Source organism: Chaetura pelagica, unplaced genomic scaffold (genome assembly GCF_000747805.2).
Source record: "Chaetura pelagica isolate M959 unplaced genomic scaffold, ChaPel_1.0 scaffold82, whole genome shotgun sequence".
In the NCBI taxonomy this organism is placed as follows: Eukaryota; Metazoa; Chordata; class Aves; order Apodiformes; family Apodidae; genus Chaetura; species Chaetura pelagica.
Genome location: NW_009952990.1, coordinates 6348460 through 6364961, shown reverse-complemented (window position 1 = coordinate 6364961; position 16502 = coordinate 6348460). Strand labels below are relative to the sequence as shown.

The 16502-nt window shown below is 38.0% G+C and overlaps 1 protein-coding gene across 1 annotated transcript in view; it reads right to left on the bottom strand.

Annotated features, from left to right (window-relative positions):
- CLPTM1L (CLPTM1-like) overlaps nucleotides 1-16502 on the bottom strand; it is a 29549-nt gene that overhangs the window by 11815 nt on the left and 1232 nt on the right. The window contains exons 2-10 of the mRNA XM_009996528.1: nucleotides 16117-16217; nucleotides 13859-14048; nucleotides 12565-12707; nucleotides 10649-10727; nucleotides 7081-7198; nucleotides 4332-4426; nucleotides 2962-3046; nucleotides 1291-1394; nucleotides 230-295 (exon numbers count right to left, since the gene is read on the bottom strand). Of these exons, the coding sequence (XP_009994830.1) occupies nucleotides 230-295; nucleotides 1291-1394; nucleotides 2962-3046; nucleotides 4332-4426; nucleotides 7081-7198; nucleotides 10649-10727; nucleotides 12565-12707; nucleotides 13859-14048; nucleotides 16117-16217 (981 nt within the window). The remainder of the gene's footprint in view (nucleotides 1-229; nucleotides 296-1290; nucleotides 1395-2961; nucleotides 3047-4331; nucleotides 4427-7080; nucleotides 7199-10648; nucleotides 10728-12564; nucleotides 12708-13858; nucleotides 14049-16116; nucleotides 16218-16502) is intronic.

The window sequence follows — 16502 nt, the reverse complement described above, 5'->3', positions numbered from 1 at the left end:
CTTGCACCGTAAATGCATACTAATAGCTTCTACAGAATGGATCAAATAAATTCATTGAAAATGCTCATCCTGCTTTTGGATTAAGCCATCCATAATGAGATGATGTACATAGAAAATATTTGTGTGTTTTTTTTCATCTTGATTTCACTGAAAGTTAAATTGCACAGTAACCTGGAAACAGATAGAAAGCTCAAGAATGTAATGATTAACAGACCAATGTCTACTGTACCTGAATTTTGGGTCTCAAGCCTTTCCACTTGATTGTCATTTTCAAAGCTTTCTTCACTTTCCAGAGCTGTGATTAGCAAAACCAAAATGTGCACATAAGGAATTACCCATAGAAATGTTTTATTCAGGATTCAGACACTCAGAATCATGACCTCAGAGTATCTACTTTAAGCACCCATTGCATAAAGCAGCAACAGCCTGATTGCAGCACACTGCCTGCATCTCTGTACAAACTAAATGCCATGACACCAGCCAAGTACAACATTGCACATTAGCACAAGAAAGGGTACTATTTAGGACATCACTGTTCATAGTTTTTACAAGACCTTAATCTGTTCTATACAATAATTTGAAATGTAAGGATTACTTTATGACTTTGCATTCAAGAATTTAATCACTAACTAAAAATTCTGAACTGTTTTGTTTCCACAGGCATGATCTGCAACCAAAAATTCCACATGGGAGTTCTGAACTTGTTTTTAAATACTAAGAATCAATTTGATCCAATCTCCCCTTCCTGTTACTGTTGACTTTGTGGTTTACTACATACAAAGCAGGCTTCTAGGCAATATTTGAAACTCATTGACTTGACAGGATCTGCTGCAATAAATAAACAGAGCTTGCAGGCTCCTCCTTTTCCTCCTTGCCCAAGCAACTCAGTCACAGCCAGGGAGAAAGCTCTAGCTAGACTTACAGCACTGTCTGATGGCACACGGCCTCACCTCCGACACACGTTTCCGTGAAGGCTTGTTGACATGGTTATACATGCCTGATCAGGAGTGATGCCCATCAGATGATCTGATAGGAAGGAATGTCAGCATAGCTCTATGTTTGGCTTACACAGTACAAGCTGGTCCATATCCCAGGAAAACGCGGTGCTTCCAGTTATTTATTTGATAGAGGGACACAATCTCCTCTACCACCACCAGTTGAACAACACTACTAAGACAGCATACTACAGCAGTTATTTTTCCAGGAACTAGTTTAGCATTCTTTTTCTACAATAAACTATGGGTGCTGCTGCAAATACTGGTATATGGTTCTAGAGCTTTAAGAACTCACCTCAATCACTGCACCAATGCCTGCTGGGATCAGTACCAATAAACTTGTTTGTTCATCCAAAAGGAAAAGAAATATCACCACAGTACTGAAGCACCGCCAAAGCACTAGACAGGAAAAACAAAAGGGTTATTAATATTTAAATAAAGAGCTGAAATGACAGAAGGCTGTTGACCTATTTACTATAATTCTGTCTTATGCAGTTTAAGCATCAACTTCTCCTATGTACATCTTGTTCTATCAAGTAGTCCTAGAAACAGCTAGTGCTCTATATACCGCCAGGCAAATAAAGCACAAAAACACTATGAAATCCTTATCACAAAAGATAAAAGGAAATCAAAGTATCTAAGGAAGAATTCTGTACTGCAGCAATTCAACAATGTATCAGTACTATTATAAACTATGTTCATGATTCTTATCTTGAGGAGGCTGAAAGGCTGTGAGGTAATGTCAGACTTTGAAACTCATGCAACTAGTTTAATATTTGTGTATGTTAAGAAGTATATTTTAGGCTTATTTTTCAGGTTTTGGATGCCTGTAAGTGTCTACCAACTAATTCTTAGATTCAAATACCCATAGCCCTAAGCAGGGACCAAAAGAGAGGAGCTACAACACGCTCAGACATTAACAATTACACTGTACCGTTCAAGAGCAATTGTCTGTTGCACTTCTCCCTCAGAGCAGGAAGGAGATACAGGCAGAAAGGTGAGTAAGGCTTGCTGAAGAGAGGATGGAACTATCAACTAGAGGAGACTGAATGAACATTGATACTTTGATAGTAAGGTTAAAAAGCCCTTTGTCACTCAGTCTTTCCAAGCTGAGTTTAGTCACTTTTTAAACTGGCAATTAACACTTAATGCTGAAATTGCATGGACCATTTTGAATTTTTACTAACTTTTTGGCCTCCACATGTCATCAGCAGTAGAAATGCCTTACAAAAACAAATGCACTCTGATAAAGATCACAAATTGTCCACATAGGAAATATATGTTGCTGTTCATTGCAATTATAATGCCTGATTTTCTCCTGGTATTTATAATCCTCACATGTTTTAATCAATCTCTAAATTATGACAGAATTAGGGATAGTCTCAGAGGTCAAGTGACTCCAGGTTTATAATTTTGGTTTATAATCAGAATGCAATAATCTATTAGAAAAACAAGCCGTAAGTATTAGCACAATAACAAGGCTGGGGAGTGGTGTATTAAACCTCAATCATTCAGGGCTCGCTGCTGCCCTCACCTGTCTCTAGGAAGGTGTTTCCCCTCCCCACCCCTAAATTCTTTAGTTATCTACAAGAACACTTGGGACTCGCAGGACAGCATTGCTCATGACAGCACATTCTCTCCACCCCTCGGATTTTTACTGGTGCTCATTCTTAAAGTATTTTTCGCTTCCTTCAGCAAGGGAAATACGATAATTGACTTAATATTAAACTAATTCTCAATTGCAGGACAGTCAAACCTCAGAAGTAACCCGAGTGCATAAAAGTAAGTGATACCAGAGCACAATGCTAAGTGTGAATGAAGTTAGAACCAGCCTGCTAGCTGTCTTCTTTTAATACAGAAAACCATTTTATTTTGCCATCTCTGTGAAACTACAAAATGTCAAGTAGTAAGATTAAAAACACACAGTAGACAGCACACACCCAACACTTCACCTTCTGGCCCATACCTGCTTTTGTAGACATCCCAATCATGCTCTTCTTTTTCTTCCAAAAACTTATGTCATTTTTGAATGCAAGGAAATCAAAGAGAAGCTGCAAATAGCAAGAAATTAACTCATTTTTTTTGAAATGTGCACTAATTAAGTCTGCCAGCTGAACTGTTACAATGCATTTAAGATGGAATTAAAAACCTGTTATAGAAACTTCAGAAATAAAAACTGTTAAAAAAAAAGAAGTTAAAAACTCTTTTAGAAGCCCAAGCTCCAAAAGCAGTGCAAAATGACAGGATAAATTCTCAGTTCTACTACTACTGTAATGCTGCACAATGCAATGTCTAATAAAGGAAGTTAGCAAGTCAGGTTTCCTCTCTATTACATCACCAAAAAATTGACCTAAAGTTCAGGGAAGATTTAGAATTAAATTTACTTGTTGCATTTTTTTCAGTATTTGAATTCAGTACATTTTTCAGTATTTTCTTTAAGCATTCATCATCTTAAAAAAAGCAGCACAGATTCAATAAATCCTTGGGTCAGATAATTTGAATGAAAAAGTGTATTTTTGTTAATTTGGGCACATGATGCATAAAAGAATAAACGTTTCAGAAGAGCTAGTCCAAGTCTACAGATATCTCACAACCTGATAAAAAGAATGGAAAAAATAAATTAATATGGCTGGGATGCTTAAGGCTTTTGAACTAAATGAATTGTATGTAATGTAAATATAAAGAAACATAGCACGCCCAGCAAGTTCCTAATTCTCCCATAGCAAAATAACTGTATTGATAATAACTGCGGATGGCAAAAATGTTCACAGTAGAACAATGAAGTCTAAAAAACCTGTTAATTAAAACAAAGATTCATATTTGAACCAAGATACAAACAATGCTAAGAGAGATGGAAAAACAAGTAACAATTTTTGAAGCAATTTTGATCAGCTGATCTAAAGTCATCCAGAGATTACAAACCAGAGGGTCAAACCCTACTCTTGGTGCCCCATCTATGATACTGCAGTGGTAAACCTTTTGACAACTCAACAAAGTCTGAAACAATATTGACAGGCATATTAATTCTAGGGGTTTTGGTTCTACTGCAACTAAAAAAAAAAAATGTGATAATGAAGTTAAATGGTTTTATCCTTCAGTCAAAACTGTTAGCTTATATCTTACTATCTTGAATTTCTGTCTTATTTGAGACTTTTATATTAACTCTGTATTGGAAATACAGCACTTGTACCAGAAAACACTGGCATTACTCTACTGAAATTCCTATATCCAAGAACAGTTCTTAATAAATAAAGAGCTGAAATTCAGGCCCCCCCCCCTTTTTTTTTTTAAATTTCATGTATTCTGATTCCTAAAACCCAAGATTTCTCCACTTACATGGAATGCTGCCACAAAGAATGTCAAAGCCAGGAAGTACAGATTAGTATCAACAAAAATTCCTTTTACTTCATCTGCATCCTTTTCGGAAAACCCTACAAAAAAGAACAAGAAATTATGCAAGAAGTACCAGACAGTTAATTGCTGTTATCCTATAGTCCTGTAGGAAAGGAATCTTATGACACTTGAACATGTTTTGTTAAGGAATCATACTTCCAAAATATGATGGCAGCTTTAATGGTAAAACCCAAGTCTACCTATATTTTGGTGAGTTATTTGGCTTGCCTTAAACAAAATCCATCAGCTACAGACCGACTTAAGTGCCTTTAAGGTGTTGTGCAACTACAACCTAAGCTGAACACCAGTGACACAAAGGGCAAGACATGGGAAGTCATCCTGGCCTGTGTGGTGAGAAAAAGGATCATTAAACTTGGCTTCTAAAGTTCAATTTGATACAAAAGAAAAGTGAGCTTCAACTTAAAAACTGGAAAATGATAAGTGGACTACACTGTAGAGGACAACAAAGGTCAGTGAAAAACATGGCAGGTATGCTCCAGTACAGACCCCAGACCATGGATTAGGCATCAACTCTTTTGATGGTCTTTGCAGAATTAACTTGGAAGCTTCTCTTCAATAAATGGAAAAAGGCAAAGCACCTTCCAGAAAGCACAATCTTTAAGCTGAATACATATGCTCTACTGTTGTATCAAATCTCCTAAAGCACTGTTGCTACCTTGTTATATACTGGACAACCATTTATTAAAAAGAAAAAAAAAAAAGTCAGAGCCTGTCCATGATAAATATGGTTGCCAGCATCAAGGAGTGTGATTCCAGAAGACACAGCATCCCTTTGAACTCCTTCTGCCAGTGTTAAGATGCTTTCTTCATGAAGTTGAAAGTTCCAGCCACTGTGAGTGAAGGCTGCTGTTCTCAGACAATAAATAATGCTGCATTGGTGGCAATTTTGCTGGTTATGACACTGCTGAGTTCAGTACCCATTTACTTCAGCAGATCAGCTGTCCTGCACTACAGCAAGAAGACTGCAAGTTTGAAATAATTTTCAAGTTAACCTGGAACTTTGCTATTAATATAAGTTCACCTTCTCATACATTATTCAAAAAGGATAATTTTAAACCTTACATTTCACTATCTGTATACTTATAGAGAGTAAGAAGCCTCTTAGGTAAGCATTTCTTCCAGACAGACGAGAAACTCCTAGGATGACAAGTCTAGATATAACTGTCCATCACAAGACAGTCAGGAGCAGGAACACAAGACTTTCAGTTATGCCATTCTGAGGAGGTTCACAGAAAAGTATGGAGCAATGACAGTGGTCAAATGTCCCACATGAGCTCTTGAGCAGGCAGCTACTTGATTCTTTCAAGAGTTATTTTAAGCAGACATACCTGCAGCTTCAATATACATTAACCTAAGCTAAGAAGCAGCAGCTGGATTCTACCTTATTCCTTATCCACCTCTCCTCCTTCAACAACACATAAGAAAAACAAAAGCTGCCAATGAAATGGAGAAAGTCTAGACTCAGTTTCATTACACTCTATACAGGTACTGTGTCTTACAATACAACACTGAAACTAGTGTTGAACCAGAGCAGACTGTAAATTTTTTTTAGAGGAATCAATGCCCTAATTGTTAAGTTGTTAATTCATACTAATTCAGAGATGAAAGTGAATAAGCAACCCCTCTTCTTTGTGCTCAATTCATCACCCTTGCATGTATCTTATGGGAAACCAGTAGAATGCTGCATCTATCTGCATTAAAAAAACCAAACCACTAGGAAGGGCTTAAGAACACTTAAAATAATACCGCATAAAAGCTTTTTAGGTCTCTTGGCCTAAAAAATATTCAAATTGCTGAAGACCTTAAAAGAGAGGATCTGAAAGAATCGTATACTCATATACATCAACACACATTCAGTTACAATGTAGTTCCTTTCTTTAGCATAAAGAAGCCCACCATGAGAAAACTAAGTCAGCAAGGACAACCCAGAAAGTGAGATATGGAATTTTTTAAGAGCGGTGATTAGACTCAAAAAGGCCTACATCAGTGAAACAGATACTTAAAGACAGCAGAAGCTTGGCTATATCGTCACCAACACAGCATACAAACTTCAGAGTCAAGGTGTACAGTGACTCTGTTGCAGTTAAGTGAAACACAGAATTTAATAGTTTCCTACATGTAAAGTCTCAAGTTCATCTGAATTACCTTATAAATTCGTTAGTGAGCCAAAGTGAGAGGCCAGCCAGTTCTGAAGTGTGAGAAGCAGTATGACCAGAACCCAGAATCCTTTCTCATGTTCAGTTTGAGCATGAAGTCTTAGCTGTGCCTAATTCTATTTCACCATAGGCATATGGCTAGTGACCAGCTGTAAATAGTTGATATCAAAGCTTACATAACACTGATCCAGCTTTTCCGTTCAAGGATGACAAGGGAAGTGTGGTAAAAATTCTCTCCTCTAGTTTGGCCTTTTATGTTTTCACCGTAGGACTATCCAAATAAAATTGCAAACAAATTAGTATTTTTAAAATGGTTAATTCAACTCTACTTGTTTCCTACCACATGTCAACATTTAATTTCCATTCTCACCTTCATAGCATTTAACTTTTTCACCAGCTAACTAGAAAGCAGAGAGAATGGAGTGTCACCTGTGTACTTAGAAGAAAAAAAAAAAAAGGTTTTTTTTTGTTTTGGTTTTTTTTTTACCTAAAGTCATTAAAGTTAAAAAACATACCAAACTGTTGGAGGGAGTACACAGCATCTTGCATGTGGATCCAAAATCGGAGTTTTCCAAGAGATATTTTGTCATATGACACTGTAAGAGGTAGCTCTGTTGTTGAACGATTTATAACCTGTTATTTGAAAAAGATAGTTTCACCTTTAAGAGCAGAAAAATTGCAACCATTACTTCAATTTATTTATTTTTATAAAGGGAAATAATTAAATCACATTATGATGTACCGACACAATTTTAGGAGGTCAGCTTATTTTTGGAAAGGGATTAAGATGTCAGATTTCTAGACTATGCTTGAAATCTTTGGGGTTTTTTCCTCAAAAAATTATAAACTAGCCATTTGTTCTGTTTACATTCTTATAGAAACCTCACTGTTGCTGTATAGAAATGCCTTGGAGATACTTATACAAAGTCCAGAGGGCCTGGTCTCAGAACAAGTGGGGAAAGTGTCCTTAAGGTAATTCTCTCTCTCAACAGTTCTACACTGAACGTAATTTTGCTAAAATTACCCAAGCTAGAAGAAAAAAGAAAAAAATCACATTACTGAAGGCCACAGTCAGAACTTGCCTAAATTGAGGCTGGTTTTGAGAAACTACAGTTATAATGACTCATACCAGAGCAAAATATGGGGAGGCCAGATGATGCTACTTGATCAGACTGATGAAACCACCACAGTTAAGCTAAGGAAGTTACTTTGCCTGAAAACTTTGGGATATAGAGTGTCACACAAATCTTCCTGCTACAACAAAAATAAATTTCAGCCAATCCTGCAGTATCACCAATACTCTAGTTATGACAAAAAAACCCCAACAACCTGAGGGCCCTTTAAGCTGGGGAAAAAAAAAAAATTTCCTAAATTGCCCCAGCTTTTTTTGCATGGTAGGGGATTTCTCCAAACTGATTTTAAAAAACGGGGAAAAAAACCTGACAGCCACCTAGGTTCAAGTTCAGGCAGTATGTTTTAAACCTGGAAGGACAGCTTTAGACTATAGACAGGCAGGCACTCTGAAATGCGACAGTTCAAGATCTATTGCTCTTGGCTCCTAATTACTAGCCAATCAATTCCCATCTGTGAACTTCACTGCTACTACTGCTCTTCACTGTAGCTGTTTCTACAGCAATTAGCTGACACCTGAGATGAATGGGGTTCTTCCAATCATTATGTTACAGAACATGGGTTTCACCCTCCCTATATATCAGTCAGGTGTGAACTGGTGATTATGTTCACTCTCCCTTCCACTCCTCCAGTGAATACAAATACATCTCAATCTCATCACTCTCCCAAGACCTTTAAGTTTTTCAGACCATGGCAAACATGCATGCATGCAAGGGACAGAAAGGAAAGCTGATAAAGTTCTAGAAATACAGCAGGAAGAAAGCCTGAGGAACTAGAATGGTGTCAGATATCTCTGAACTGTATGGAAAAAGGGAAAAAAACCAAGAGGGTGAAACCAAAGTGGTTAGAGCTGATGGTAGAGAATGCTGTAGAGATTCCACAGTTGTTTATCAAATGCTATATAAACATTTTCCATGCTTCTTTTTAAAAGGATGCCTATATTCTCATTCTAGTTTTTCAGTCTATCAAGGATAGCATCACCCTTTCTGGGAGAAGAGGAAAAGAAATTTTATCTGCACAGGACAGATAAGAAAAATTTTGCACATGCACAGGTAAGTAACACAAAGGAAGCGCACTCCATGCAGATGCAAAGCACTACTAAGGAGTCAGGAGCAGCGTAGGGAGAAAAATCAGATTGCAACACAAGACAGAGACAGGAACTCCTCAATGCGAAAAGCAAAGGAAATGAACATACAAAGATTATAAGGAACTCCTTCTCAATGAACAATTAGAAGTCCACAAGTGTTGCCTCACAACCTAGTTGAGTGTGATGGTTGATGGCCTCTGAAAACTGGGAAGTTACCACACCTCTGCAATACAACTTACTCTTGTAGTACAGCCTCAGAACATCACATATTACTTCTAGCACTCTGCTGTATCAGTACCAGAAAACAGTGTGTGAATAAAGCAGGTAAGTTAAGTGATAGGAACATCATGTGTTTTCTTTCTTAAATCAGAATCCTGTACAGTCCCCAAACTCTCAGCATCAGCAAGAACACTTAAGAACATGAGGAACACACAACCTCTAGAGTACCATACTTACCACAGAAGACCTACTAGTGGGTGAAAACAGCAGTCAGTTTGAATCTACAGCCTAGCACAAGTGGAGAAAACGCATCTTCAACTCCATGACTTCAGGTCAGACATACCAGACAGTGTCTATGCTCCTACTTAGTCAAATGCCACCCTCGTTCCACAAAAGCTGTATCACCTTCTTCCCCTACTCTTTCCTGCCCCTCCATCTACCCCTCATTACCTGACAGTACACATGCTATTAGGCTGCTCTTTCTGCAGGGCTTGTGAGCAGTTTGGCAAAATCACTACTGAGAAGTCAAAGAAGCCAGTGCTGAAAGGAGACTTGGCTAGTTTTGATGGAACAGTCTTCGCAGCACTTCTCAGTATCTTTAATGACTTTAAGGCAGTGAGTTACAATAGCATTAACTGTGACATGCATGACAACTGCAGGAATATTATTAATCACATGAGAATGCTGAGTTTATTTGTAAACAAGGTACATGACTTGATCAGTTAGAAGCTCATATGAACATCCTGAACTGAATGAGCTGTGGCAAGGAACTCAAAACAAAAGACAATAACCACTGATAAAGACATCACGAAAGAATATTTAAAGAAATACTGGACAAAACTATCTGCTGCCAAGATTTGTAGCAATTGCTTAGGAGTTTATTTTTCCAAACAAGCTCAGAGTGGGGGAGACACAAGTTCTTAAAGAAGACTCCCCAGTACTAAGCAACAAAATTATTTGTTTGAGCTAGAGTGAACGACTTGGAAAGACAATTTAAAAGGTCTATGGAAAGTTTACATCTACCAGGACTTCAGTCTAGAAGATGCCAAATCCAGACATACTCATTTAATAGTTTTGAGACATTCCCCAAGACTCTTGTTCTCAGAAACTCTGATTGCTAAATAACTGCTGCTAAGATGAAAAGAGTTTAAATATAAGGGAGTGCCATGAGTAATCTGTAGTAGAGAAACTGCATAATTTCCCACAATAAAAAGAGTTGGGCAAAAACAGAATACAGAAAATTCTATTTATATGTATGAAAACTTTTTTTTAACTGCAGGGGCAAGTGAACACTAGAACAGTTTGCTCATGTAGGATATGGTGTCTCCATCCTTGGATATACCCAAAACCCAACTAGAAGATGGTTCTGAGCCACCCTCTCTAAGTGACCCTACACTGAGCAGGGGCATTAGACAAGCAACCTCCAGAGATCTCATCCAACCTCATCCTTCTGTAATCCATTATTGAAGAACCCAGACCCAGCCTCTGCAGTTACCACATTAGATTAAACAATCTTTGACAGAGTTCTTTTGTGAATTTATACTTCTTCATTACAGCAAACAACCTATCACAAAATCTTAATGAAAACAACATTGAAGATTACTGTTAAAACCGTTAAATGCAATTAAAGGTTTGCTATTACTCACCATCAAATCTTTCACTCTGTTGCTTAGCTGATCAATAAATAATATTGGAAGGTAATGCACTGTCTTCCCCAACTGAACCCTAGGATGTTTAAACATGGATTTTATGACTGCAGTGATCTAAAAAGAAAACTACTTTTATTCAAATTAGCACTCAGTTATCACTTTCAGATCTACCCATGTAGCCATTTCCCACTGGCTTTTACCAGGCACATTCTCCTTTAACACACAGCAGGAAAGAAGAAACCAGTCTAGAGTCTTTCCTTGAGAGATGTCGGTATAACAAATTAGGCATGTCAGATTTCTCTTTTTAGCTTATTTTTAATTTTCTGTAGAAAGACAGAATAAGCAAGAAAAAAGAAAGAGAACTGAAATTTGTTTTGATGATGCTGAAACTGCTGCATGATCAAGGGCAGTAGAAATTAAAGAGTTTGTTGCAGAGAAACATGCTGACATTTACTACCATATATTAGTATCCTTTGTCTCAAGTATCCCTCTCCTACTGCAACAAATTCCACCATCTCCCCCACTCCTGTGCACCCCCAATGACACCTGCCAGGTGAGCAACAGCACATGCTCTAGCTAGCATGGGACTGTGAACACAATGGCTGGTACTCACACCTCAATACTACTAGAGAATACTGGAGAGAGCACACAAAGAGCCTCAATCTTCTCAGCCTTCTCAACAGAAGCACTGGTTTGGATTGCTCTATTACCTCACCAACCTGCATGAAACCACTAGAAACTTACCAGCCTTTGAGCCCTCTATAAAAATGACCACTGGGAAGTTGTTTAGCAAATTATGACCTATATGCAGTTGCTTTTTCACTATCTTAGAAAAGTATATCGAGAGACACATTCTAAAAGTTCTTTACTAGAAAAGCATCCACCTACACTGTGATGTTCTTGGTAAAAGTCTATGGAACTAGCATAATGGATCTTTTTAGAGCCTGCAAGTTGAATTTTAGTTGTTTGCAAAAGAAAAAAGTCTCTCTACTGTTTGGATATTTAACTGGAGGTTTACATTTCGACACTGTAACTACAATTAAAGATGCTGCTAGTGGAACTGCAGCAGGCTATTTCATATCCAAACTATTTCCTGTACAATGCAATGACAAAACATCACTGATGGGCATTGAAACATGACTAGAAAAAGCATCCTTATTCATCAGCCCCAGTCCAACTCCTCCATGTTACAGGCCTATCTTACTGAGTTGCTAAGGTTACCTATTCTGGCTGGGAAGGTATCCAAGAACCCCAGGGTCTCCTGATTAAGCAACTACTTCTGGATTTAAGAGGATACTTTTAGAGAAAGGCATAAACATAGAGCAGCAGAAGCCAATGCAGCACTATTTATATGGTTAACACTGGAAATAATTTAAGCAAGCTGTGAACAGAAGCTACTGCCTCCATTCAGTAGCCTAAAAACCTATCCCTACTCCTTAGTATTTTCTTGATAAAATTAGATAATGTAGGAACACACATTCTCAAAGTAAAATAATGCCAATCAGAAAGGGAGAAAAAAGATATATATTCGCAGATGAAGGGTAACTGGGTCAAGAGATCTTCAAAGGTTTTGAGCTTTAAAGGCTAGAAGTATGAATCGAGAACAAGAGGTATGAAGTCTGCTGTAGCATTTTACTCGTGACTTTGTAGTTTTGATTCGTCTTACTATGACAACTCCACACAAAAAAGTATTCTAAACTCTGAGCTGCCCAGAAACAAGATACTTCAAACAAGACTTTTTCCAGTGTATCTTATTAATCATCACTAACAAAATGCAAGCATTAAGATGATCTATTTGTGTCTCCTAAGATCTGATTTGAACATAAATACTAAAGGAGACCAGGGAGGATTTCTGAAGAAACGTGCAGTAAGTTTATAATAACAAATCCGGCAAAATTAAGTCACTGACTTACATCTTCATGTAACGGTGAACATCAGCAGGGAGGGACGACCCATCAAACACAAAGTCTTCCACCATGACATTTAAGGTTAATCTTGACCTCCAGTGAGAGACAGGTTCATCTAGAGCACTGGTCTGCTTTTCTGCTTCAATTTGCTTTAAAAAGACAACATGCATATATACTGATAAATGATACAAATTTCTAAATAGGATAATATCCAAACTCACATGAACTGTGGAATAAATAACTACATCACAGAACAGAAGCCCACTAAGAATCACTTTACCTTAATTTGACCAGACCACATATTTTGTTTCAATACAACAGAACAGACTGTAAAAGCCCACCATTATCTACCACTGAAAAACTTCTGCGCTCACTCACAACCTTGCTCATCAAGAAGGAATATTCAGCTAATTAATACTATAGGAATGCAGATAACCAGTAAGAAAATGTCACTTGAAACTAAGGACTGTAGAATATTCAGATGTTACTTCAAAATAGTCAAAAGGATGGTGTAGATGATGAACTGAACTAATTTGTGAGACTGAAAAGCCAGACCATTTGTTTTTAACTTCTGAGCTTCCAAATGCTATGCAGAGCAGAGTATGACCTGAGTTTTCATTAGATACTTATCCCCAGGGCATTCTACTTGCTTTTCTTTGGATGTAAACCACCTTTCAGTGCTGGACTCTAGCCACATTTTCAACATCATTCTGACAGGACTTAGAAACAGCACTGCTGGCTACAGCTGTATTTCAGATGCCAAAGAACAGAGTGAAATCCTCAGGCTCCACTTGTTAATGACTACTTTACCTCATAGTCAAGTATTTAATTAAATAACACTACATTTCCTTGCCCCCCATAAGTAATCACAGCATTTGTCAAAGGAGACTAGCTTCTTCTCTTAAATTTGACATCGATCATCCACCAATGTCAAAATCAAGTTCATAACACTGTTTTGCAAATGCAACTTATTATTTCACATGAATCCAATTGACTATACATAGCAGCACCATGTTGCTACAGAACAATATACCATTTCTACCAAAAGCAATGATTCCTTAAAGTAGCAATTAATGTTAATTAGGGAAGTGTTTTGATAGCAGCCAGTGGCATAGAAGGCTCCACCTCTGCTGTGCTGAGTGGTCTGCTACTAGCATACAAGCTGACAATCAAGAATAGAGGCTTCTTTTTTTTTTTTCCCTAATACCATAATGAGTGTAGAGAGGCAAGAGTGGCACACGCTAGAAGAAACTAGTTTTTTTTGCAGTTGTTAATCTATACAATGAAAAAAACCACTCACCTGTGTGGCTGATTCTCCAGTGAGCAAATTAATCTCCTCTGGTTTAGGGATCATGTATGTGGTCAGAGGGCTTACTATGTGCACCTGCTTACCGTCATGCCAAGGCAACATGCCAGCATGATGAAGAAATACATACGCATACAATGTGCCATTATTTCGGGTTTTCTTTGGTACAGAGACGTTCACTGTTCTAAAATACAAAATAAATGTTATGAGATGACATAGCACACATTGAAATATTTAGCTATTACATATAAGGATCACTGAATCACTTTTCTAAAAGTGAGCAAAAAAAGGTTGGAGACATTAAAAAAAAAGACACTTGGGTTGCCTGGCACACAACAATTAGTTCTGACTAGTATCTCCTAATGAGCTGTGGCTGAATAGGATCAGTTTATATACACCAATGTGTATCATAATATTTGCATTTCCACAGTTCTACTACTATCAAGGTAATTTAATCTTTGTCCAATTCATCCTTTATTACCTGAGGTAACCCAGGACTGCATCATCAGTTCTGTTGTTTTCCCCTGCTGATGGGTCACAGGACCAAAGATATCACAGCACTTATAGAGAATAGCCTTCTGTGCTGCATATGTATCACAGATGGTATACAAGATAGTATATACAAGCTTATAAAGAAAATCACAAAGTTTTGCCAAGCACTTTTCAGGAATAAATTATCTTCTCATCTATGGCATGCCAAACACAAAACTCTAGGTAGGAGCTTCACACCATGAAGTCACTCCCTTCGTGTTAGCCAAGAAAACATCTTACTTCTAACCTTGCATAGCCTCCTCTATTCCTGTAAAATTACTCAGGTTATTTTTCTCTGAATACTTCCAATGGCTTTGCAGACCGTGTCAGTGAAACAACTATTTTATTTTCACCTCTGTCAGAGATGAAGTTTAATATGACCTAAATGGCAGACCAACACATACTTTAATTATAGAAAACACATAAAGTGAAAGAACCTTGGAGACTCTGTGACAAGAGAGTCGAGAATAAGGAGACTATTTTAAGGGGGGAAAAAAAAAAAAAAAGTGGGGCAGAAAATCTGGAGTATGAAACAAGTAGTTCTAAGCATTTTGAGGGTGGTCAGACACAGGAATGGCTTGCCCGGGGAAGTCGTGGAAGCTTTATCCCCAGAAGTGTTCAAGGGCAGGTGGGATGGGGCCCTGAGCAACCTGATCTAGTGGGATGTGTCCCTGCCAAGGCAGAAGGTTGGAACTATATGATCTGTAAGGTCCCTTCCAACCCAAACCATTTTATGATTTTAACTGTAGACTGGCACAGAGTGTAGCGTTATACTCAGAAATTTGTTTAAAGACACACAATCTTATTCCATCTTGTCACCAACATCTTTCAGAAGATCTCAAAACCCTAAACTACCAGAAAATGAAGGCTTATTTTTATTATTAGCAGCATTGAAACAGTTGTAGAAATCATGCTGCTACAACACAAGGAAAGACTTCTATTCCAGGTATGAAGCCACAGTTATTAAGAACTGGCTACACACATTATTACAGGGAAGTCTCAAGCACTTTAACTTAGATTTTCATCACAGAAAGGATTATAAGCAAAACACAGTCTGTAAATCATTTGTCTATATGGCTGAAAATAGTATTCTGATCCAAACCAACCAATACTTAAGCTTATTGCATCCTAGGTGAACTATGTACCTGGCACAGCTACGGAAATTAATGTTTAGAGTGAAATCTAAGATAGACAACATAGAACAGCATTCAAGATTTGTAACAATTACAGAAGAAAAACAAGAATTTGGGTAATTACTAGTATAGCTTTATTTTGCAAACTTTGTTTATTGCAAATATGAGATAACTTTAAATGAAAGAAAAACTTGTCTAAAAATCTATTCCTCAGTGCCACACGGACTTAGCACACCACTTCCGTCATGAAAATATCCTAGGAACTCTTAACTAAAGAGAAAAATGCTGTTTTAACTAACAGCAGCACTTCACCCTCAATTCTAAGGCTGAAATGCAACCAATATCGTTCCTGCCTTAATGTAGCAAATACAGTTATTACCTTTTGAAAACACGTGTCAGCAGAACATATATACAGCATGCATAAACAGCTTTAACCACAAAAGAAAGAATGGAAGAACAAACAACTCTGCTCTTTCAATACAACTATAACAAACAGCCCACCTTACTTCATGCACATCCACACTCGTGACTACCAGTTAGGACACGTACTTCAGAATGAAGCAAAGGACTTACAGCTCAGACACTTACCTTTCAAATTTGGACTCAATATCAAAGTCCTCCACATTCAAAACCAGATCTGTACTGCTCTCGGCACCAATATGCGACCGTGTGGTAGTATACACGCTTAGCTGAAACAAGAACACAGCACAGAGAAACGGGAGCACAAAGATATTAAACCAAATCACCCGTGCGCACAGAGAGCAGATCTCCGCTTCAGCTTCGCCAGCCTCCCTGGTCACACGGCGGTGGGTGTGCACACTGTGAAAAAAGCCAACAACAACAAAAAAAAGCCTAGAACAGCTTCCAGCTGTCCCGTCCCGCCTTCCGGGGGCAGGAACACACCGTGACACAGCCGCTGAGCGCGTCCGAACCTCTTCGGGAAGCTGGCAGTCAGAGATTCCCAAGGGGGCCGA